Source organism: Dipodomys merriami, unplaced genomic scaffold (genome assembly GCF_024711535.1).
Source record: "Dipodomys merriami isolate MVZ:Mamm:240054 unplaced genomic scaffold, mDipMer1.0.p SCAF_4, whole genome shotgun sequence".
In the NCBI taxonomy this organism is placed as follows: domain Eukaryota; kingdom Metazoa; phylum Chordata; class Mammalia; order Rodentia; family Heteromyidae; genus Dipodomys; species Dipodomys merriami.
This window is the reverse complement of record NW_027205603.1, coordinates 73,005,642-73,032,106: the sequence shown is the minus strand read 5'-3', so window position 1 is coordinate 73,032,106 and position 26,465 is coordinate 73,005,642. Positions and strand designations below refer to the sequence as shown.

The 26,465-nt window shown below is 32.5% G+C and overlaps 1 protein-coding gene across 4 annotated transcripts in view; it reads left to right on the top strand.

Annotated features, from left to right (window-relative positions):
- Positions 1 to 22,779, top strand: part of Csmd3 (CUB and Sushi multiple domains 3) — a 928,259-nt gene extending 905,480 nt beyond the window's left edge. For all 4 annotated transcript variants that reach the window (XM_069991287.1, XM_069991286.1, XM_069991285.1 and 1 more), the window contains 8 exons: positions 5,338 to 5,449; positions 7,396 to 7,575; positions 9,845 to 9,910; positions 10,407 to 10,565; positions 12,346 to 12,458; positions 14,881 to 14,968; positions 16,952 to 17,087; positions 20,843 to 22,779. In XM_069991287.1, the coding sequence (XP_069847388.1) occupies positions 5,338 to 5,449; positions 7,396 to 7,575; positions 9,845 to 9,910; positions 10,407 to 10,565; positions 12,346 to 12,458; positions 14,881 to 14,968; positions 16,952 to 17,087; positions 20,843 to 21,002 (1,014 nt within the window). In that variant the 3' untranslated portion in view covers positions 21,003 to 22,779. The remainder of the gene's footprint in view (positions 1 to 5,337; positions 5,450 to 7,395; positions 7,576 to 9,844; positions 9,911 to 10,406; positions 10,566 to 12,345; positions 12,459 to 14,880; positions 14,969 to 16,951; positions 17,088 to 20,842) is intronic.
- The last annotated feature ends 3,686 nt before the right edge of the window (positions 22,780 to 26,465 follow it).

The following is a 26,465-nucleotide window of genomic DNA, read 5'->3' as shown; positions in this document are numbered from 1 at the left end:
AACAGAAATGTATAAAGATATGATTATTCATCAATGCTGCTGTTGTATACATGATACTGACATTTTGTTTTGTTTTGTTTGTCAATTGTGGGGCTTGAACTCTGGGCTTGGGTGCTATACCTCAGCTCTTCAACTCCAGGCGAGCACTCTGCTGTTTGAGCCACAGTTTTCTAGTGGTTTATGGAGATAGGCTCACGGACTTTCCTGCCCCGCTGGCTTTCAACCGTGATCCTCAGATCTCAGCATCCTGAGTAGCTAGGATTATAGATGTGAGCCACTGAAGCCGGGCATGATACTGACATTGATATGGGAAATTTCTTAAAAACATGATCTAACCATAACCCATTATTTTAAAACACATGGCTGGCTTGTTATACCTGTGCTCTTTAGCAGGTGCAATCATGTGTGGCTGACGTTGTTCTCTCCTTTTCCATTTAGATTTATGCAGAGATTCAGAAAGTTTTCTGTTTTAGGAGTCTAAGGGGAGCCCAAGTACACACTGATTCCACAAGGAAATAGCCAATTTACACATTAACCAATTGCTTACACTTGCATGGCTTTCTAAATTGTGCTATTCTGAGTGAAATTCAGGGTGAATCTCAATGCATTTGTTTCTAAAAGAAGGGCTCCTCTAAAGTGTCATATTTTTGTTGCTAAAAATAGATTTCATTTATCTACAGTTCAGACACAGTATGAAGTTTGGTTTGATCATATTTCCAATTCTTCCGCCTTGCCTCCCACTGGTTCAGAGAATACAAAAGTGGGAAAACAAGTCTTGGGATTTATTATTATTGTGTTTAAAAAAAAACAACTTTAGATCCATATCTCCACGAAAGGGTTTTGGGCTTTATCAATTGACTTAAATCTTGAAAAATGGGCAGCTAGCTTCTCAGCATAGTTCTCATCATTAAGTGGACATCCTGAAAGAGAAGGAGCTTTGTTGTGATCACATAACATGGTGACAGTCTCCCAGCTGCACTGGGAGTGTTGAGGCTCATGTCTCTACACTAAGTAAGGTTGATGTTCCATATGCATAATCTTTGAAATCAGGGAAGTGGTTGAGTTCAGAAGTGTCCATTATTAACAGAATCATTAACTCAGCATTAAGAAGTTGTTATAATCCTTGAAAAATATAATCAAAAGGGTAGCTTAACTATGAATACCTGGCATCTGAGCTAATATAATATAGTAGATTATTTAACTTTATATAAACATGAGTAGACTCAATTATAAATATGCAAAAGTGTAACAATACTGTAATTATATCTTTGTCTACTAAAATTAAAAATAGACTGAGTATATTAAACTAGTAATATCAATATCAAATACCTTGCTCATGCAACTGTAACCCCTCTGTACAGTATTTTCACAATAAAAAAATTATTAAAAAACTAGTAATATCAACTTTGCCATCTGTATATATATATATGTATATATATGTATATATATATATATATATATATATATATATATATACCCACATATAATAAATATATGTTAACCAAACCAATATGGAACAAAAACAATAAAATGTTAAACAATTGTAGCTACTAATTTAGTGGTGAAAACCAAGTGAACATGATCTCATAAGCAAAGTTATCTTAGTTGAGAAAAACTCTTGCAAATATCTATTACTATTTTGAGCTGGCTAAAACCTAAAGGTGTTACAAATCCTGTGTAAATATGTCCTAGTCCTCACAAGAAAGAATGGACCAAAAGGTGAAAGGAAGAAATATCAGAAGTGAAGACTTAGAAGCATTACTGAATCCTTTCCACTGCTTGCCTTTTATCTGCCTCATTTTCTAAAATTTTAGATTAGCAATAGAACCAAGGAAATATTTCTCTCTCCAGCACCACATCATGAAGAGAATGATGATCTCAATCTCAAATCCTGAATTCTAGAAGATGGCTAGGAGCATTCCTCAGGATTAAAGCATGTGCCAAGTGTAAAAGGTGCTTGATTCCAACCCCAGGGTGTGTGCCTATGAGACTCACATATGTTCATAAAGAGTTAGAACATGTCAAATTTTATATTTACTCTGGTTTGATCAAGTGCTAAGTGCTCAGTAGTGAGCTAGGAATTAAAATTGTGACAAAAGAAAACCCAATCCTGGGAGAGTCAAGAAAATTTAAGAATTACAAAAGCACTCACCACTTTTCAATTATTTTCATTTTCTTTTTCTTAAATTTCAGTGTTTTTGACTCATCAGTTTGTTGATGTATATATATGCAAGTGTGTATATGTGTATATATTTATTTTATTACTTCATCTTTTTTTCTTTTTTCAGTATTTAATGTTGAACCCAGGGCTTCATTCATGCCAGATAAATGTTCTGACTATGAGTTATTTTTTATTTTTAATATGTCGCTGGAGGATGAGGAAGAGGGTCAGGACTTGAATTCAGGGCCTGGGCAACATACCCAAACTTTTGTTCTCCAGGCTAGCATACTTTACCAATTGACCCACAACCCCATTGTTGATTTCTTCAGTGGTTAATTGGAGATTAAAGTCTCATGGACTTTTCTATTTAAGCTGGCTTTGAACCTTGATCCTCAGGTCTCAGCATCTTGAGTACCCAAGATTACAGGCATGAGTTACCAGTGCCTGACTTTATTTTTTTTTTGAGAGAAGATCTTTCTGACTTTTCTGGGGCTGTTCTTAAACCTGTGATTTTCCTGATTCTGCCTTCAAAGTAGCTGGGATTAAAGGCATGTGCTAACACACCTAGCATAGTAGGTATATAAATTAATTGTTTGGGATGTGGGTAAGACTATTAACACATAAACTATATCATCTTTGTTTAGAGATCACAAAATTTTGTTGAAAACATATATTCAACAGAATTTCTCTTGTGTCAAAAAATATTACAAATTAGCCGGGCGCTGGTGGCTCACGCCTGTAATCCTAGCTACTCAGGAGGCTGAGATCTGAGGATCACGGTTCAAAGCCAGCCCCGGCAGGAGAGACCATGAGACTCCTATCTCCAATAAAGCACCAGAAAACCGGAAGTGGCGCTGTAGCTCAAGTGGTAGAGCGCTCGCCTTGAGCTGAAGAGCTGAGGGACAGCGCCCAGGCCCAGAGTTCAAGCCCCCACAACGGACCAAAAAAAAAAAAAATATTACAAATTGGTATAATCTGACTAAAAATAAATTTGTAGTAAATATTTGTGAGAGTGATCCTGGGAAAAAATAGTTGTTACAATTATTGATGAAACATGTACATTAATAATGAATAATGGAGTAAATTTCAAGAACATATACTTCAGTAACTGTTTTATCTCTCTTTAAATTGAGCTCTGAGCAATGATTCAAAGTTTGTTTCATAAAGTTATTAAAGTTGAGGACTGTTTAAAATCTAACTCTTTAGATATTTACTCCACTTATATTTGCACTTACCAAATTAAATATGGTAATGACAAGTTCAATGTGATTATGCATGATATAATTATGTGTGATATAATTATATGTATTATATCATGCATCAAAGTCCAATCTTTAATTAAGATTATTATCTAAGTGCAGCAAATAGTTAAACACTTCATATGGTGTTTTAGGCCCTTAAATAATAATATATGAATCATAAAAGGAAACTCCATGCACATCCATGTTTTCCAGTGAGACCTTTGTATTATTTTAAGTATGAATTTATCAAAATTCAACTGTTCGTTTTTTCTTGTGTGTGTTGCTCTTGGAGCTTGAACACAGGGCCTACTTGTTGTCCCTGAGCTTTTATGCTCAAGGCTAAGGTTCTACCACTTTGAGCCACAATTCTGCTTCTGCCTTTTTGGTAGTTAATTGGAGATAAGGGACTATGGATTTTCTTGTATGGACTGGCTTTTAACCTCAATCCTTAGACCTCAGCTTCTTGAGTCACTAGGATCATGTGTGAGACATGTCTGAAAAAATTAAAATATTCTTAATCTGAAAGAATAGGACTAAACTTGATTCTTCATCTGCAAAACAGGAAGACAGAACATAGGGTCTGCATGATAAATTCTAAAACAAAACAGTATTCTCAGAGTCCATTTATTAGGGAAATGTGAAGTATCAGCTCCTAAATAACACTTATCTTGTCTCCTAACTTTAAATGTCTAATATATTTTGTGATTTTTCCTTACAACATACTTCAAGTTAGTAACTTTTTCGCCCTGGATCACCACCATATGTTCATCTAAAATGGTTGTGGTAGCCTCCTAAATAGGACTAACCCTCTTCATGCTTTCAATCTATAGCCTGACATTTGATACTTCAGAACTACTCCTTTCCTTACTTATGTCTCCAAATTCACCATTATAAATAGAGTTTATTTGCTCTCAGGATCCATATATATATATATATATATATATATATATATATATATGGCTGGATAAGAAATTAAATCTCAAAAGACTGTAATTTATTCATGTAATGTCAGATCCAAAATTAAAATCAAGCACATTACTTTGGACTCAAAGTTTATCACTTACTATGTCCTAGTTCTAACACTGTATATAACACCTAAATTTTCCTGTTTTTTTAAACCATTCACACCAACTTTTCAAATATACTTCCCTCTCAAACAGATGATATATAGATATATACAAATAGAAAATATATATGTATATATAACTCTGTATGTGCTCATTATGTTATTATTAACTTTCATACAAACTATTCTCAAATCTTTGTGATCATTAAATTCACATGAAGTTTTTTTTATTACATACATGTTGTTTATACCTTAAAAATCCCCTTTTCTGGAATATATCCCTGGGATTCACATTATTTATAAATTCCTAGCTGAAATTGAACTCCTATTTGGCTGGAGACCACATTTTGAGGACTATATGGTTCTTTATTTTTTCTCTTCAAATTCTACCTCCTTAGAAACATTGCAAATCATGTGGTTTTAGTTATATGGTTTTGATTCAACATATTCATTGAAATTAAATTCATTGAGATTAAAAGTCTTTGATTTTAAATCTCACCCTGGGTTTTTCCATCTTCAAAATTAATTTGCCTTTCATATTTTTCATTGATGTTCACTCCCATAGTTATCTATTTTGGTGTTTAGTTATCTTTGATTCTCTCTCTCTCTTTCTCTCTCTCTTTCTCTCTCTCTCTCTCTCTCTCTCTCTCTCTCTCTCTCTCTCTCTCTCTCTCTTTCTCTCTCTCTCTCTCTCACACACACACACACACACACATTGTGTGTTAGCTTTAGTTTTCAGGTATTTTCTTCAAATACTATTATTAAATTCAAGAATTTCATCTGAAAGTGTTTTCTCATGCACATGTTTTCCTTTTCTTAATCCACTTAAAGGTGTGTAACCTTTTTTTTATTTCTTTAATTTTCTGTAGGTAGGAAGTGTTGTACAATTCCACTGTAAAAAAGGACATTTACTTCAAGGATCTACAACACGTACTTGTCTTCCTGACCTCACCTGGAGTGGAATTCAGCCAGAATGCCTACGTAAGTATAACGTGTGTGAAATGATCATTATAAGAGGTAGAATTTATATGTACCTTATTCTCCCAATGGTGAAAGTAGATGTGTATGTGTGCGTGTGTGTGTTTCCTTCTGAAAATTTCTTTGTCTCATACCACTGCACCAATGTATGAAAAGAGTCTCTTAGTATGTAAGGAAAATTGAAAATATGTTAAAATATCATAGATGATTATTGGAAATTTGGAAATTACTTCACTGATATCACATTGACATCATTTTCTGTACAGATTATAGGAACAAAACTGAAAGTTTTTGAGTGACCTTTTCAAATACACAATTAGAAATAAATTTCAGTCGGCAACTACTTTTATCTACTTCCTCTCTGTTTCCCTCTTTTTATCTATATATTGAATTGTGAAATGATATGGTAAATTGACTATGATAGAGTAGAAATTGTAATTACAACACATTTAATTTAGGATTTACTTAACCTCAAATAAACCCTGCACATTTATCCTTGTCTTAGATGATTCAAATGATCCAAGACACTCTAGAAGAGGGGCACTATACCAAAAATCAGCAGAGCATTCCACTGATACATCTGTTCACCTCTCTGCATGGCCTATTATTTAATTATAGCTTAATTTTTAGAGGAGAATTTTTCAGCATATGCATTTTACAGTAGGTTTAGGGACTACAGCTAGGTGAGGAAGGTTCCTTGAAAACTTACATTTAGGATATGATGATATAAATAAGTATACCATGTTCATACTGTGTAGCATATATGTGCAGTGTAATGGATAGAGTACAGTGGGAGAGATCTGTGCTCACCTTTATTCATACCACTTGAAAATTAAACTAACCAAATTATAAATTAATTTCGGCAACCACATTAAATAATCCCTATTAACATACGATTAAAAATTTTAGCTACTGTTCATAGCTTTATGAACCTCTATTAGGATAAAAGTGGATAATAATTTTTCCAAGTACGTTTTCCACAAATTACTTTGGTTTAGAGACCATCTTTAGAGACAATGTGTGTATACATATGTGTATAATATATATATATATATATATATATATATATATATTAATGCTGCCTGCTATTTAGGGAAAATACTTTGTAACATTTATTTCTGTTGAGAAAGGAATACTTTTATATAAAAACAGAAGAACTAAATATCAGGTGTTGTGGAAACAGAGAATTAGAAGTGGATGGAAAAATGGAAAAGGAGACAAAAGATTACATGAATGATACCAGGCACCAATGCTGCACACCTGTAGTCCTAGCTATCAAGGAAGCTGAGATCTGGGGATTAAAGTTCAAAGCCAGACCAGGAAGGAAAGTCAGTAAGACTCTGATATTTAATAAGGTACAAAAAAGATGGCGGTGAAACTGGCTCAAATGGTAGAGTGATGGCTTTGAGCCATCAACATATTGACATAGATGTTTTTGATTCTGTAGAATATTTGTTATATTTATATTATGGCATAAATATTTCTAAAAGGTATCTTTTGATGCATTTCAAATGAATTTGGTTTTCATTTCTGGCACTACTTGGTAGAAGCTCAAGGTTTCATATTTGCTAGGCATACACTGTCACTCGAACCAGCCTAGCAGTCTTTTTAAAAATTTATTTTATCATTTCCAAAATAGATGTCTTACTTTATAATCAGGCCATGCTGAACCACAATTCTCCTGTGTAGATTTTACTTTGTTGCTGGAAGAAGAGACACTCTGCCACGCCACTGTGCTTGCAAAAGTTATGTGGAGGGCAAGCACTTTGCACTGGGCTATAATCATTGGTGGAAATGGATTCTTGTAATCTTTTATGCCTGGGTTGACCTTGAAGTGCAATCTTCTGGTCTTTGCTATGATTATAGGCATCTCATGGAAAAATCATGTCTCTCTTAGAATTTTAACATATCTACAGAAAATTAATATTCTTTTCTTTTCTTTGACATAGCCCACAGCTGTAAACAACCAGAAACACCTGCTCATGCGAATGTAGTAGGAATGGACCTTCCATCTCATGGGTATACTCTAATTTATACCTGCCAGCCTGGCTTTTTCTTAGCAGGTGGAACAGAACATAGAGTATGTAGATCTGATAATACCTGGACTGGAAAAGTGCCTATTTGTGAAGGTAAGTTTTAGCTATACAATGGATTGTACTAACAGGACTTTCTTCCATATAAGAGAAGAAACTTTGATTTAAATTGTTGTAGAAGCAGGGGAAATTTGTCAGCCTATTCCAAAGTTAAGAATTGCATTGATGCAACACAGAATTGATGCAACACAGAAATATTATCAGATCTTTTTGTATCATCTTTTCATGTTGACCTTTCTTTTGGTCTTTAATCCTCTGTCAAGTTCTTTCTTTAAGGAAGGTATATTAGTTTCCCTGGGCTGCTATAACAAAGTTCCTGAAAGACCATAGTCTGAACACAACAGAAACATTCTTCCAAAGACCCAACGTTCTAAAATCCAAAATCAAGGTGTCAACAGAACTTTTGTATTCTATGTTTCTTCCTTGTCTTAATCGTTCCATTCTATGGGCAGCTCATGGACATCTGAGCTCCCTTTGGCTATGTCTCATTATGATTTATATCTCTATGATCACATACCCTGACTGCTTTTATACTGTCTTCCCCTCTTCTTATAAGAGTCATTGCATTTAGCGCCCACATCGATTTAGTATGTTTGATTGTACTATTGCTAATTATATTTGCAAAAATGTTTCATAAGTTTATCCTCTCATATTCTATGTGAAACTGACTTCTCTTCAGTTATGTTGTGAAAATATTAGAGTAAGAAAAATTGCTTCAAGCATCTCTGGGGTCATAGTTTCCTGTGGTACAATTTTGAACAAGCTCATTTCTGTATCTGTTAGTCAGAATGCTATGGTATTTTACTTCATCTGTGTGGATTGCCCTTTTTAAGCTACTGTTTGGGTAGAACAATCCACTCTGGAACAAAAGCTATGATGCTAGATGAAGTAGAAGAGAATGTTTTCCAGGGTTCTTGATCACGTCACCAATAAAGCTTTCTTCTTTGTTCTTGGAGAATTTACGAATAACAACCAGGTGTTCTTTCTTATCCAGAACATTTGTTTTTTCTTTTTCAAAAATTTTAAGTGATGGAAATCACTACTTGATGAGAAAATCTTATATATGCCCCTCCTAAGTAAAATTTAATTTCATTAACAAAATTTTTTTTCAAAGATTTTAACAGAGATCAGTAAAAAGTGTTTCTTTTTATTTTATTTATTTGTTTTATTTTATTTCCTCCTAGTTATGGTTATATGTTATCTGTTTTATTTCTTTTTCCTCTCTCTGTCCCTGTCTCTGTCACTGTCTGCCTGCCTGTCTGTCTGTCTGTCTCTCTCTCTCTCTCTCCCTCTCTTTTGGTTTAAACTCAAGGACTCATGCTCTTGTTTAGCTTTTATTCTTATAGATAATGTTCTACTAACTACCAAACCTCTAGCACAGATATCTTAGGGAGAGAGGCCACTTAATTGGAGATAGAGATTTTTTTGTTCTTTCTACTTAGGCTAGCTTTGAACCATGATCTTCCATCTCAACCTCCTATGTTGCCAAAGTTGCAGTCTTGAGCCACTGGAACTTGGCCCATTCTTCATTTTTTCTTTCTAAAATTCTATTTTCTATGTATGGTTTTCTACAGATTCATATGTAGCCATTCATTCTTTTCATTTTATACACTTATCTAGGAAATCTCATTCATATGATAGCTTATTGAAGTTACTTACAATCTTTCTTTCAACTATCCTTCATTGAAATCACCTCCCTTAATTCTTTTAAAAGACATTACTATATTTTTACTACAGTCTCCACAGCCTTCCATCCCATTCCTGGTTTCTTTTGCTATGCAGGGTTTGGGCCTGGTTTATAAGATTTATTTTTGAGCTTATAAAATTTCTACTACACCAAGTAACTAGTTTGACAAAATTGATAATTACATCTCAAGCTTACACAAGTTTTACCTCTTCTTAACAGCAACAGAATCTATGTTGGAAGCAACTAGTTGCCTTTAATGTTCACCTGTATGATAAAGTATCTCATGCTGATAAGATTACAATAATCTACCTCTTTCTACTGAGCTAGGATGGGCATAATTATCAAGGTTTTTATACAATATTAGTTCTGAAATGTATGCATTATCCTGCCCATGTAATTGTAACCCCTCTGTACAGTATGTTCTCAAATAAAATAAACTTAAATTAAAAAAAAACAATATTAGTTCTGAGCAGGAGAGTGAGATACCACAACAAATAAGATATTTTGTAGAAAATTATATATCTCAGAGAATGAAATTTATAGTGTGTCAATACTGTACATGTGTGTCTTCTTCTGTTATTTTATTAACATTTGTAAAAACCCATTTTCTTTTTGTAGCTGGTTCCAAAATCTTGGTGAAAGATCCCAGACCTGCATTAGGAACACCCAGCCCAAAGCTTAGTGGTTAGTAAATGAATTTGACAATTCTCTAAGTCATGATGACTAGAACAGATCTACTATTTTCTTGACAAAGTGAATAGCTACTTGAGAAAGAAAATGTATTTCATGTTGATAAAATTATGCATTTGACTAAACAATGTACAAAGCTACATTAATCATTAGAGCTGATAACATCCTATGATGGAATTAAAGTTAATTGGAAAATGAATACTTTTAAAATCTCTATGTGTTTAGTAATGCATACACAACCAACATTTCAATCACTGAGAAAAGCTGGGATTAGGCAATTAATTTATACAAAAGGAGAGAAGGAATTTTTTATTGATGATGTTTGGTTTATTCTAAATAACATTTTGTCTGCACAATTTATTTTATTTATATACATTTTCAATATAATTGCATATTGTTCAGTCAACTAAAGATTCTTGCTATTGATGTTAATACATGAATGTAGGAAGTCATCAAATTTAAAGATGTGGTTTATGCATCTTATTCATAGTTCCTGATGATGTATTCGCCCAAAATTATATATGGAAAGGTTCCTACAACTTCAAAGGCAGGAAGCAACCCATGACTTTGACGGTGACCAGCTTCAATGCTTCTACTGGGAGAGTTAATGCAACACTGAGCAATAGTAACATGGAACTGCTATTGTCAGGTAGGAAACAAAAATAATTCTTTGAGGTTTTATTTTCATGATGATTTCATCATTTTTATTAGTCACTTTTATACTATAAAATAGTGGTGGTATTTGATTTTATGACATTTATAATTTGTTCAGAAACATTTTTCTGGTTTGGGGATTGATGAATAGATTTTAGTTTACCCAAAATAAAAAAGAAGTTGATTTATTTATTTTGTTTTGGGTTTTCTTGCAATGATGGCAATACAAACTTTTATGAGTTACAGCCTTAGGTTAAAACTCTGAAATATTGAAGTTAAAGATTTTCAAGACAATTTTTAAATGGCTAGAAATTAACATCTCTAATAATGAGATATTAGAGATGTTACAAATACAAATACAAAATATATGTATTATAAATATCCTAACTATAAAATTATTCTAAATAGGCACATTGCTACATATTAGTATATTTGCCTACGTAGGATAATTATGAGCAATATAATAATGTATGGCATCAGCAAAATGAAAACTTAAATTGCAGTAATTTTTAATTTTAGAAGTAACAATTATGATCATCATTTGATATTACTGATCTGGCATAAAACATACTGAAAATAAAATTGAATAGAATAATAGAATTTAATATGCAAATATTTAAGATGTTCACTATTAATGATATAAATGCAAAATATTTATATGATGAAAAATTCAATTAACTTATGATTGATTTCTTCAGTAATGAAATGTAAATATTTTTCCTGTTTTCTTGACATGTTAATCCAAACAGATCCAAATATATAAATATTATATATTTATATAATATGGAACAGTTCAGAAATGGTTTCACATAAATAAAAACACACAAAAAATTTATTGCCTTTTACACACTGTCTTGATATATAGACAATTATATCAATGTGCCACCATATTATTTTTAATGCATTTATGACCTGTCTTTGATGATTATAATTTAATTTAGATCAGGACTTGTGTCTCATTATCTTTATATTGTTTTGAGGTCTTGTTTATAAGTAACTATTTGGTAAATAACATGTTAATCACAGAATTTCAATTCTGCAGTTTTAGTTTTTTCTTTTTTATTACTTAAGCCAATCATAAAATTTTGTTCTGCAGCTTTATTTTCTACTATTCCATTAAATGTGTGTATTCTCTGTTTATTCCCATTCTTAGAATTTTTTATTATTGAAAACATATCACTGAATCCATTTTTGCTTCCCCTCTTCATAGATTGCTAGTGTTTCTCTTCTTGGACTAAAATTCATACTAACTTTTCAAAACATAGTCAAATATTCATTTTCGGAACATTTCCCCTTGGCACAGTTTTCATGATCCCTCTTACATCCATCTTTTGCTTACTTACTTGTTTGCTTATACTTTCAACTTCATAAAATTTGTAAGCATTAGAACAATAACTATGCATTTTGTGACTCCAGCAACACCTGACACAATCTCTCCACACAATGATAGCTCCTAATTCATAATTCAAGAAAAGATCAGCAATTTGAGCTTTGGATTTGGATACTTCTCATTTTAAATCTTTTTTGAGGGACACATTTTGTGGTTTGGAATACCATGGAATGATATGTAAATTGTATTTTAATTCCACAGATAGGATTTAAGTTGAGATTCCTGTTGAGAGATCAATGTACATTACAGGTTTAAGAAAAGTATTAGTGTTTGTTATGGGCCTTGTTCTATTTCTTTTCCTATTACAGACCTTCCATGATAAGGACTTAAAGAAAATAAGATGAAGACTATTTACAAGGTTAAGTAAATGTCTTTGCTTTTACAGGAATATATAAAAGTCAGGAAGCTCGCCTAATGTTGCACATATATCTTATTAAAGTACCACCTCATGCTTCTGTGAAAAAAATGAAGGAAGAAAATTGGGCCATGGATGGCTTTGTAAGTACAGGTCTTTGAAAGTTTGCTGCTAGTTTTAATAGCAAATTTGCAGCTTGCTCAGGAAAAAGGAAGTATGCTAAGTTTGGCTAAATTTGAGCACACATGTGTGTGTACACACACTTATAAATACACTCCCACAAGCTAGTATCCATATATAGTATTCTAACATATCAAGGCAAATGTTAATCGGTTCTTAGGTGATTCTATTTTTTAATGTGGTATGTTTTGTAGCATATTCTGTGGAGTATTTTTCATTGATTTTTATCAAGGACAAGGTGAGTAAAATATATATCTGGGGCAGTGCAATGGTGAGTGTGCCTATAATCCCAGCATTCAGAAGGCTGAGGAAGCAAGATCATGTATTTGATCACAACATGACCTCAATGAATAAACTCTGGCTCTAAAAATAAACAATAATAACAATGAAACCAAAGATTCATTGACTAATATTTAATCACATAAACTGTTTTTATAAAATTAATTATAAAATTCAATTTGTCTATTTAACTGGAGTGTGAATTCCAAGTATTTCCTAAAATGGCCTGTGAAGACAGAAATTCCCCCTTCCTGCTTGCTGTGGAGGCACAGTTGCTGCAGCTTCACTGTGGAATCTCTCTGTCCTCTATTTGGTCCTATATTTGAATGGATGGTCCAAAGTGATAATGGACAGTAGAAAGTTCACATTAACATACTGCGAAGGAGAAGTGCTCACTGTCAGAGCATTTGCAAGTGCCAAGCCTTCTTTTCCAAGGACTGGAGAATGACCCAAGGTTTTTCTTTCCTGTTCTATGTGCATGTTCTTCATCCTTATTTATGCAGTTGGGGAATAATTAAAGTCTTCCATGAACTCTGGTTGTTTACTTGAGTTAGTTTGTGTAAGAAAAAAATGGATTCATTCTTCAAACTGTTAGAGTTTGATCTATTCTCTTTACATATATTTCACTTTAAAAAAATCCCAGAGTACAATGTTCTACCTATTTAGTAAGGAACAAATCATTGATGAAACATCAAATTGCTGTGCGGAGTTGGTATGTTCTATTTTTAAAGGTGTGATTTTTAAGTTGTATGAATTTTACATCACTAATTGTCAGTAGGTAAGTACAAACTTGAGGATAAGTACACATTGCTAATTTGCTCTTGGAATCACTGAGGTATATCGATTCTTTATTTTACTTTTGAGATCAAATGACATTCTAATGAGAATTTATTTTTTAATATAAGGTTTAATACAAATGCAAGATACATGATGTCTCACGGTCAACCATAAGTATTTGGTTCTTTCTTGGTGTCCGGTGAGCGGGTGAGCTCTGGTTGAAGTTGTGTGGTATGGAGTTTATGTCTGCTTCTCACCTTATTCTGGAATTGAGACTAGAAGGGTAGCAGAAACCAAACCATGTTCTCTTCTGAGAAATTGAAAGCTCTCAGAGGGACAAAATGCTGAGATAAACTCTGAAATCAACTTCAACACAGTGACATACAGTATTTATTTGGGACAGGGATTTGCTATATATAGCTGGATTGAGCTCAAACTCACAATCTTTTTGTGTCAGCCTTCTGAGTGCTAGGATTACTGGCATGTATCACCATGTTTGTCTGACATACGCTTTTGATAAACAGCTTAGTTTAGATTGAATTCATAAATTCTAACATTAATCAGTCTAAAATGGATTCTGTAGTGTGTTTCAAGTGTGTCCTCAGATATGTTTGCTATTATTTAGAAATGATATCATCATTCCTAAGATAAACGCCACAACATTTACCTGTTTCTCTCACTTCCAACTCTGATTCTTGCTCTGCCCATGGTCTTCCTCTCAAGACTTCCATGTTCTTTACTTTCATGGGTAAAGTCATCTAATATGTGGTATTCTCTGACTGGCTACTTTCCCTGAGTATAATGGGACACACAGGTGACTCTGTAGGCTTATTGATAGGCTAACAACTGACCCATTATTCATCCAATTCACATAAAATTTGCTAACACAATTTTGAGAACAATCTAAATTCAATGAAATAACAAGAATACTCCTTCCAGAAGCTTTGGAGCTATAGAAGGATTGCACCCATACAACAAACAGCAATCTAACCTACAAAAACAGCATTATACTGTAATTTTTAAGTGACCAGTAGAATGAGGATTGTATCTCATGTGACTACCATTGTTGGATAAAAAGTTCCTTGTGATTGTATCTGTGTGATTATATCAATCAACAAGTCCTTTTACCAACAGCATAATTATTGAATGTTGTACATTTTACTTTTGCTTTTTATGATGCAAAGAGTATTCAATCGCTGATGAGGAAAAGTATATAGAGGAGAAGTATTGTATGTCATGTTCATTTCAGAATAAAATTCAGCATTTATTCAGGGTAAGAAATATGGCTATAGCTGGTCTTCATAGCTATAAGACTTTCAAATATTTCAGGTTTCTGCTGAGCCAGATGGAGCTACTTATGTATTTCAAGGATTTATTCAAGGCAAAGATTATGGACAATTTGGACTGCAAAGATTGGGTAATGCATTACTTTTGATTTTCATGTGGTTTCTTTATTACTGCAGATGTTATAAGGAAAGTCAGTAGATTCTGTACATTAAGCACACTTGGTACATTTTGATTTGTTCATGGTCAGGATCATGTATTGAGACATTTGATAGTTTTGTAAATAATCACTTTCTCCCAGACATCTTTTTCTATGTAACAGCTCTCTACAATGTTTAGCTTTTCACCAAATTTCTAATAAACATGACAAGCTGTCTTGCCCTTAAGCTAGGGAGAAGAAGAAAAAGTGATATAGAAGAAAAAGGAAATATTAAACTGTAAAATTTTTTATCTTATCTCCTGAGAACTACACTACTTTTTCTCAGTTTGAATGTTGTTACGATTTTCTTACTCTCCTGGAAATATAGCATACTTTGAAAAACTTATAGACTGTGTTGAAGAAAACTAACTTTGATTAATGGACCCCTTTGGGGTCTTGGTGTTTTGCAAGTATGTAAATTTTCTGTAGTTGGAGACACAAACTTTTGTCTTTCTCATTTCCAACTTTCCTACCATGTGAATGAGCATTCAGTGATCTTTCTTGATCATATCAAGAACTATAACTTTTAGGATATTCTATTACTGAGATATACTGTCTCCCATTATTAAACTGTGACATGGTTACAGATATAAGAAACACAGGCTATACAACCTACTACCATACATTTATCTTGATAAATAATTACTCTTAAAATGTATGTAAATATACCGAGTCACTGGAAAAAGAAGGTTTAGAAAAAGGCATTTTTTTCAAAGATAAATTTCCTAGTCAGACACAGTTGTATCTTAGTTGAGTATAATTTAGTCAAAAAGAGAAATTAGCTTTCTGTAAACAAACAATAAGATCTTTTAATATGATGTTCTGCTTAAATTGTGTGAATAAAACATTCACTAAAGTGGTACATTAATACATCTCTGTCAGTGGAAGCAGGGAATTTACAAAAGGGTCTCAGAAGCCTCCCAGTCTAAAACAGAGTGTATAAAATAGGACCTGTTACTTTCTGAAAAAGACCTGTTAAGTATTCCCTCTTCCCATCTCTCTGACAGTACATTAGCAAACTTATTTTCTCTTCCCAAGTCAGCTTAAGACCCTGGCTACTCAGACTTAAGTAGAATATTGAATTCTACTGTCTAACCTCTTTCATTCACAGAAACTAGTTATGTTGACTTTAGCTATGAAACGTTACCTCATTTTTTTCTTCCAGATGCTCTAGTTAAAGTTTTAATCATGTATTTTTTAAATCATAGTTTTCACTGCCACTTTCTTCCTGAATCTGTGGCCTGTGCTCTCCAAATTCTCCTTCCATGATCATGTCTTAAGTTGTCCCTCACAGAATATGTTTGGGATATTTAGAATATTTCTGTCTTTCCTGAGTAAAGCTTTAGTTTATTATTTTTGCCTCTGATTCTTCCCCGTCAATATCTGTCACATTCCCAAATATGACACCCGTATTCCCACTTCCAGACTTACAAAGTTTTTACTTCCTTTTATATTCATTCTTCCTCAGAAGCTTCAAGGTGAAACTCACATTCTGTTACCTTCAGAAAACATTCCTAGATATGACAGAACCGATTATACTTTTATTCATAAAGCACACCAGCCATTCCTTCATTCTTGATATATTCATTTCGTTATCTTCAAGTCTTCCCACTATCGTATAAATTCAGGTCAAGGACTAAACCTATTGGTCAGTCTATATACTTTCCTAAAATAAATGGTTATACCTTGTGCAAAACAAACATGACAAAACAAAAAAAACAAGTACTGTAACAAATTGAAGGAATTTTTGTGAGATATACATACATATATATATATATATATATATATATATAAAACAATAAGTTGGTGGGTTAAAGAGTCAATGATAGATATTTTGAAATTCAATAAATTGATGAGTCAAAAGTCCATTGTAACAAGAGTTTATTTTATTCTCATCAATTGCTTTCTATTTTTCAGGATTGAATATGACAGAAGGCTCAAATTCTTCAAATCAGCCGCATGGTACAAATAGTAGTTCTGTGGCCATTGCTATTCTTGTGCCTTTTTTTGCACTTATATTTGCAGGCTTTGGGTTTTACCTTTATAAACAAAGGTAAGCACACAGACTTCTAACTCCATAAGTATTCCACAAATCTTTCATACTAACTCTCTTGCCCTGTTTCAAATCCTCATTTCCATTTTTCCATGTTGTGGAAATCCGTGTACCTAATTACTGAAAATTTATTTCTCCTCCCCATTTTATGATAGTACATACACATTATAAAACCTTCTCTGCAACATTGTGTTAGCAGACAACCTAACCCTTCCTCATCTTTCTGCCAATTTCTCAATATAGAATTAGTTTCACATGCTATTTTCCATTATTCATAATGAGACTCTAGACACAAAATACTCATTAGGGTTTAAATTGAAGAGATCATGTCTGCTGCCAGGTGTATGGAGACAACTGGGAGGAAGTTTATGTCTAGACTTCTTTATTCACATAATGATACAAGCTGATTTTATCCTACCAGATAGATTTAATATATTTTCATCTTTCAATTCATCTTGTGTACCTTTCACAAATTAGGCAGTAACTATGATGCAATTGTGAAAGATCAAGTAAATGGCTGTACTCATTATTATTTAGACCTATTAATTCTATACAGTGCAACATTGTCTGGAAGGACTTTAATATGGAATTCACTACTGTTTAGGGAAATATTTATTAAGGAAAAATAAATAGTTAATGAGTCAATTCAACTTCATTACACAAATGAATTTTGTGCATAAATGATATTTTCAATATATGTCAGTCTATATCTCTAAGAATTATTCATTTAATACATGGCTATATATGAATAATTATGAATTAACAGATATATAAACCTTGCTAATATTGGACTTTATTTGAGAATAGGAATTATCACTATGTTTATTTATATGTTTATTTATATGCCAACTTTTTAAAATTATGGTAAAAATGCAAAATTATCATTTTGTACAATGGTAGGTAGATACATGACACTCATGCATTATAGTGACAGAGTGTTTTCATAACCCCCTGAGAATACTAGTCATTTCACTTTCCATTTCCCTCACTTCTAACTTCAGACTACTATAATTCTGGATAGTTGTCTAAATGGGATCTTTTCAAATCCAGATGCTCAGATCTCAGCCACCTAAGTTGCTGGGATTACAGGCAAAAGCCACCAGTGCCCTGAATCGGGCTTCTTAAACATTTAGCAGAATGTCTGCAAGTTTTATCCTTGCTATAGGATACAGCTGGACCTCATTCCTTTCTATTAATCCATAATAGTTCTTTGTTATGAGTACATGTTTTGTTGCAATGTGTCCGTAAATTCTTGGGCATTTGTATTGTTTCTAACATTTGATAATTTGTGAATCATGTAGGCATACACACAAGGACTTTTATGTCCTTGAAGACATATTTTGAATTCCTTTGGGTATATGTCCAAGAATGGAATCGTTGTGGTATACAAATTGTGTTTTAAAGTTATTTAGAGAGTACTAAATAGGTTTGCACCACTTGCTCCATTTTGGTTTTCTACTATCCAATGAATGAGAGTTCAACTTCATTTGCTTCCTACCCAGAACATCTCTGTTTCTATATTCATTTTATTTTCATCCTAGTTCATGTGAAGTATTTCCATTAAATAGGAATGTATCTATATCCTAAACAAAAGTACATGTTCAAATAATTCACCCATTTTTAGTTAAGTAATTTTTCTTATTGCTGTTGAGTTTTTCTCTGCTCTGTCTACCCTCTAATCCTCTATCCGATAGGTAGTTTGTAAGTATTTTCTCCTTATCTGTGTTTTCTGGATTGCATTTTGTTCTTTTGATTTGGTATCTTTTGATGTATAAAGGATATTTGTTTTGTTGTTTTGATGAAATCCAATTCATCTTTTCTTTTCTCCTTTGGGTGTTACATGTCATGTCTGAGAAATGCTAGCCAAATTCAAGATCATGTAAATTTGCCCAATGTTCTTTAGAATTTAGTAGATTTAGTGCTTATATTTGGAACTTTGATTCATTATTTTGCTTAAAGTTATTGATCAATATTGAGAAAAATAATCCTTTAAAATCTTCATAATTATAATCCAAATTTAAAATGTTGTTTGTACGGTTTTATTATAAATTTATTTTTAACAGAGAAAAATATGATTCAGTAGTTATTCTAGAAGGGACACCTCATAAGAAGCCAAGTTCTTAAGTTATATCAATAAAAACTTAGATTAATTAGAATCCTTCTGAGATTTAACTGTTCCCTAATGCATTTTAAAGCACTTTTTAAACATTTTTTTGAGTCAGGGTCTCACTAAGTAGCCTTAGCTGCCCTTGAACTCAGGATCCTTCTGCCTCAGACTCTCAAGATCTAGGGTTACTTAAAAAAAAGAAACACTTTTTATACAAATCTAAAGTATTCGAAATATAGAAAATGCACAAAAAACAGTAAAATTGAATAATAAAATAATAAATTGGAGTTATGACTTACTTTTGAAATTTACAATGTTAGGTGAAAATGAAATTTTAAAATGTACTTTAAGACACATACCTTTTAGGCATTAGATCCCAGAAATGGGGTCAATTCTTACCTTTGATTCCTGATGTATAAGTGAGTAAATAAATGAGTTATGAATAAATTATGCAGTGGGACTTGGGGAAAAGAACTGCTAAACAAGTCTTAACCCAAGATAGGAAAATAAAAAATAAAAATGATGAAATTCTAGATGTGGAGCCTAGACATGTTTGTTAACTAAAAGCAATGGTTCCAGTCATCAATAACTGTTTGGAAACTACTTTTGTGATACAATATTAGTACAGCCATATCATATCTATATTTAAAGTTTTGAACTCACCCTAATATATATATATATATATATATATATATATATATAATACTAAACTCAAATTGAGTATTTTTTATTTTTGAGAATAATTGAAGTACATTCTGTGTTGTCTATATCTGTGCTTCATAGAATTCTCCCTTCCTTCTTAGTACAGAACTGGCTCCTTCCTATCCTGACAGTCTCAGATAAATTGTGTCTCCTTAGATTGCTTTGTTTATCAATCTTCCTGATGTGGATCCCAGTAATTCCTTATTATATCAACTATATTTGTTTATATCATAATAATTCTTATCAATTTTTGTTGTTTCTTTTGCTAGTCCCGGGGCTTGAACTCAGGGCCTAGGCTCTGTTCCTGAGCTTCTTTTTGCTCAAGGCTAGTGCTCTAAAACTTGAGCTATAACACCACTGCCAGCTGTTTTGGAGTAGATTATTGGAGATGACAGTCACATGAACTTTTCTACCCTGGCTGGCTTTTACAGGCATGAACCACCATTGCCCATTGTAATCTAATATTTTTGTTTAATACGTATTCATTATTTTCTATCATTGCTATATGAAATCCATCAGAATAACTTTATGTGCTTTTAAATATATTATATAAATAATTGTGCCTACAATGATGCATAGCACATAATAGACACTCAGTGAAAATTTAATGAGCCATAAATTACTGAAAATGAGTATACAGTCCATTATTATAATGTATTTATATCATATGCAAGTGATAGTAATAACTTACTTTGTAACAAAATTTAAACTAGTTAATATAACTCATTTATATTTGCCCGATTATTCTTGTTGCCATATATAAACATACAGTGTATGCAAACAATAAGTCACTCAGGCTTTAAAATTAAAGATGCATTTGTTGAGTGTACTTTTAAGTGACATTATCCACTAAGGAAGTAACTGAAATAGAGTGTTTGAACTCTACTCTGCTGTTTCTAGAAGAAAGTGAACACATAACTAATTGGTGTTCTCATCTCATCAACAGGACTGCACCCAAAACCCAGTACACAGGATGTTCAGTTCATGAAAATAACAATGGCCAAGCAGCTTTTGAGAACCCCATGTATGACACCAATGCCAAGTCGGTGGAGGGAAAGGCAGTGCGATTTGATCCCAACTTGAACACGGTTTGCACAATGGTATAATGCAGCAGGGCTTTGCCTTCCTCAAATCTTGGAAATCGACTCACAAAACAGTGCACATTTAGTCCACTGCTAAACAAAGCACACTTTTCAGGACTTGCTGGGTCACCTATTCCTGAGGAATGATAGAGAAGAGTGTTTTCTTTGTTTTTGTTTTCTTTTTCTTTTTCATAAACTGGATCAAAATTCTTCTTCATGTTTAGCGTGGAGAGTTTTACAGAAATTTGGCTGCACTCTGTGAGTGCTTACTCACAGTTTATTTGCTTTTTTAAAAAAGGAGATTATTCTAAAACATAAACTTATTTGCATATATTGGAGGAGCATCCACTCTCAGTATTTCTGTGCTTTATAAACTATATTAGAGGGACTGGGTTTAAAAAAAAGATATAGGGTAGAAAATAAGAGCTATACTTACAAGAGTCAATAGGTCACTGAGTTCTCTTCAACTGTCATGAGCAACATTGCACCCATAAGTCTATATTTCCCACCAACTTATCCCCTATTCATTCTTGTCAATCAAGGCATTGTTTTTCTGAGTTCCATGGAGATTTAAGATTGAGTCATTTTCTTAAAAGTTTATAATTGATTTCACAGGAAAGACAAAGCTGTCTACCCCAACTTGACTTTTCTAATTTGGTACTAAAGTGTCTTGTTTCTTTTTTTCTTTTTGACTGCTTGTCATTATTTCTGTACGTGACATGGCAAGGTCATTGTGTCTTCAATTTCCTTGTTTGGAGTAAACCATATTGTTCAATGAGCCACAGGATAGTGTCTAATCCCTTGCTTAAGTATGTTTCGTCATTCAGTAGCCATTGACTTGCAAAAATGACCTATCAGGGTGGTTATTTTTCAGTTATTGGAACCACCAGGCTTATTGCCACGTTCTTTTCTAACCAATCCTTCCAATATTTTTGAAAGACCACATAAAATCTATTAACAATATACTGTATTTAATTTAGGCCTAATTATCCTTCTAGTTAAAGCTTCAAATTCACTGCTTTTGACACTTTCAAGTTTCTTCTAAATGGAAGTTAGAACCATACTCTGTTCTATCCCTTAACATAATGACCAAATGGGAAAAAAAACAACTTTTAATTCACATTGGCCATAAAAATTTGTTTCCTACATTTATGACTTCATCAAATTTTCATATTTCTAAAAATGCTTATATCCTTATTCTTAAAATACATATTTCAGATACAGTAGGTGTCTTTATTGTCAGATTCAGATAGGAATTTGCATTTTATTGATCATTAATTTATGACTCCATCATGCAGTAATGGTCACATTTTTTATTTCATAAAACATTATCTTCCTTTTTCCCCACTGGGAAAAAAATGTGTACCCACTGTGATTTCTGTTGTTGTCCCATTCAAACATGGATTACTCTGTGAACCATCTCCACTTTTGTATCATGAGACAGAGTGCCTAAGAGAAACCATTGCACTTGGGAACACTGCTTGGATCTATCTTTACATTCAGTGAATTTCTTGTAAACCACTTTGAGATACACTGTTTTGGAAATTCATATGATTTTTCTCAACATTGTACTCTACTGACAGGATGCGGTTTTAGGTTTTCTGCCATCGGTTATTTATTCTTGTTTATTCAAATGACTGCAATAACAATGATTCATTCACTAATGTTAAGGTTAATACATTTAAGATCTTGTTTAAACAATGTTTCTTCTGCAACTGGCTACTCCTCTTATATTAATGCATACACTTTTGTAAAGAAGTATATTTTTATGAAAAAAAACTTTGTAAAAGTATGATGTAAATTTTCAGTGCAATGTAAACAAATAAAAATGGATAATTGCTTTTGTAAAATGTGTTTTCATTTGAAAATTATCTCTGCTGATTCTGATTAGTTAAAAGAAGCAACAATTAATATTGACTTAATGCTTTTACAAGTCCCCAAATGACATATTATCTATATTTAAGAGCATCATAATAAAATATAGGTGTCTTTCTACTTAGTTCTTCAACTATGGCAATATTTTAGAAATAAATTCATTCCAATAAATATATTGGTATTGTACCCAAGAAGGGCTTGTATTCATTGATGAATCAAAGCCAATACTGTTGACATTGGTTTGGAGGAAAATTTGTTGAAGACTGACCAAGATGGAGACTGAAAACATGCTCAAATCTGTTCCATCATCAGTATCATGGTATTTCACAGGCTGCCAGTAAGAGAAGCTGCTTAGGGATTGGATGAGGAGAAGGGAAGTTTTAGGGTCTTTTATGCTGTTTAACATAAAGATTACAAATGATCACTTTATAAATGATTATCCAAAATATGTATGAATGTAGTTTATATGTGTTCATCATGGCTCATCAAGTTGACCCATGGACATCTTGAGATTGTTAATTGAAAAGATATTGCCATGTAAGTGGACATTTACACATGCTCAACTGGGGATGGCCAGATTTTAGCTGGCCTTGGGTAGGTTTTAAAGATATTTCCTTCTAAACAACCTGAAAGAGCTTTAGTAGCTGGTGAAGGTGTGCATTATTTCTAGCAGGATTCAGTATCCAAAGAGCTTCATCTGTGGAACATGTGCCAACATGAGAAATTTATTATTTCTATAAAATTATATTCATAAATTTGATATTATTTGAAATCTTTTTGTCCCCACAAGACATTGTCCATTTATTTCAAAATCTCAGATTCTGGTCTTTGTATTCTAGGTCAGTTTATGATACTTTTGTTTCAGAAATAAAACCCTCTTTGTGGAAGTGTGTAATCTTTACTTAAGCTTTCACTCAGTTCATGTCTTATGAATTTGCACCTGTCTTTGTCTTTCATTCTTCTCTGTACATTCCCTCTTGAATTTGATATTTTTATAATCCTGCTTAATTCTTTTGCCTTTCTTTTACACATTTTTACCCATTTTCCTTAGCCTTTTCAAATGCTAGCATCAAGTCATGAATCATTGACTTTCATGAAAGGTCGTATTGTGATTCTCCTTTTTTATTATTATATTAAAGTGGTAGTACAAAGGCTTTCCATTCAATTTCTCATTTGTGATTTTCATATAGTTATCCCAGCCAGGCCCTCTTGGTACTAAAATCTGGTGTTTGATTGTAGAGAGCAGACCAAATACAAGGTTTATTTCACTGTCTTGTCCATTTATTGACTAAAATTGCAATAAGAAAATTGGTAGGTATTGTGCCCTTTCATGAATTAAAAAATCTATTACTTGCCAAAGTCATTATCTGTGAATAAACACATAAATTTAAAATAGGCATCCTGGAAGTAAAGTCAAATATCAGTTCTATAAAATGATCTTAAAACTCCATCAATGTGAGAGATGCTTTAGAATGTGTATTTCTAATTTTAGTTGCAAGAAATATTGATTTGCTTTTTTGTAGAATGACTCAAGGAAAGGAATATTGATCTGAGAAAATACACAAGTTGTAAAATTTGAGAAATATCATTCTGTCATTGCTTCTATAAGCTGAGTGTTCTGAACTAATTTAAGAGCTGATTTAGAAGTTGCCGAGGACAAGAAGTGGCCACTGGACATTAGATTTCATTCTTCTGCATATAAAACAATGGCACTAGTGAGTGCTTGCCGAGTTCTTTCCCAACCTTAATAAGTCCCTATGTGGAATAATTTTATTACTGTTGGAAAAAGAAGTATATCCCACACATTCAAATTGAAAACTATAGGTTGCATTGTACAATATAAAACAAGATATCTGGTTAAAGTTTCATAATATCCAAACTTTCTTGTAAGTCTAAGCAAACGTAGATAAGTTTGAGTGTTTTGGCAAAAACAAAGCTATCGAGAAAGGTATGGAACCATCTCTATGGTATGAATTACATGACTTCTTTCTTTGTGTTTTTTCTCTTATCCCTTAATTCAGATTTTATGACTCCAGAAAGAACTGCTTAGAATGAGATATACTATCTTGAAAATACCATCTGTCAGCATTTCAGTCCCAACTAGCAAACAGTGGTTAAAGAGAAAGTTAGTAGAGAAAGCAGGATTGCTTGGAAATTAATGGCCATTTTTTCAAAATGTCATTTTAAAATGTATAAAGTGAAACAAGTGAAGCAGTCATCATAAAGTATTTTAATTACTCTAACATATTTACTATGTTTGTAAGTAGCAGTCTTATATGTAGTCTTATACACATTTATTCATTCACAGATTAAGCAGTAAGACTAATAATTTTCAAAATCTCAGGGGGTAAGGATAATTAGCAATATGTTGGTATATTGATATCATTAAAGATGATTTGAAAGTATATGTGATTTTTGTTGTGAAAAAACATTTTGGTTTTACCTAACTCTCTGACTGAATGGAATGCTGTATCTGAAATAGAAAATCAGCAAAGATAAAGATGCGAAAGAGTTTCTGTCTAACTCTGTATATACTTAGAATTTAATCAGCATACCAAGTTAAGAACTGTGCATTTTATGTGACAATTTACAGCACTTCCACTGTGATGAGTGCACTCTGCAATGCCAATAGACTGTGTGATTTCAATCTTAGTTACCAACTATTAACATGAAGTAAATGAACTCACTGAGATAATACAAAAATGTGGGCATAAATAGAAATATATATTAGCACAAGAAATATATTTTAATGATAAATACAAGTACATAATTCTAACATGAATTAAAATTTCCACAGGAAATATAGAAACATAATTAATTCACACACACACACACACACACACACACACACACACACACACACACACACACACACAGTAGCTGGTGTTCCTGGCATGTACTACCAAACTACATGTTGTTATAAAATAATTCTTGACATATAGCTAGAACCATATTCTAAATGTCTATTTGGTTCATCTATGTCTGTTTACTTTTATAATTTTACTACTTTCTATTATATGAAATTGAGCCTTATGAAATGTAAAAGACAATCAGAACAAATTATACACTAGTGTATAATTTCTTTCTCTCTCTAGTGTAAGGATGATGGAGAATAGAAACGACTTGAACTGTGCAATATCAGTATGTGTTTTGAGATTATTCAAAATTTAACAAAATTAATTATTATGAAGAATTCAGATTAGGACAATTATATATCATAAAACTTGGACATTTACAGACAAAATAATCATAGAGTTTTCACAATCTTATTGAAAAATATAATCTTATTTTATTATATCTGATTTCTTAGGAATCTTTAGTGATTCTTTTCTGAAAATGCTAAAAACAGAGGGGTAACAGTTGCATATATATTATATAATATTATATACAATTGCATACAATATATTATGTGATGTTTTATATTCCAGTTTCACAGAAGAAATAGCAAGAACATATGGAACTGACAAGATGCTGCGGCAATGATAAAATTTATATTTAAGGAATTCTCTATGGAAAAGGGAGAATCAATATTCCTTTGCACATGGTAATTTATTCTTGTTTTCCAAAGGAAATAATCAAAGAAGAGTTTTTATTTTGAATAATGTAATATAA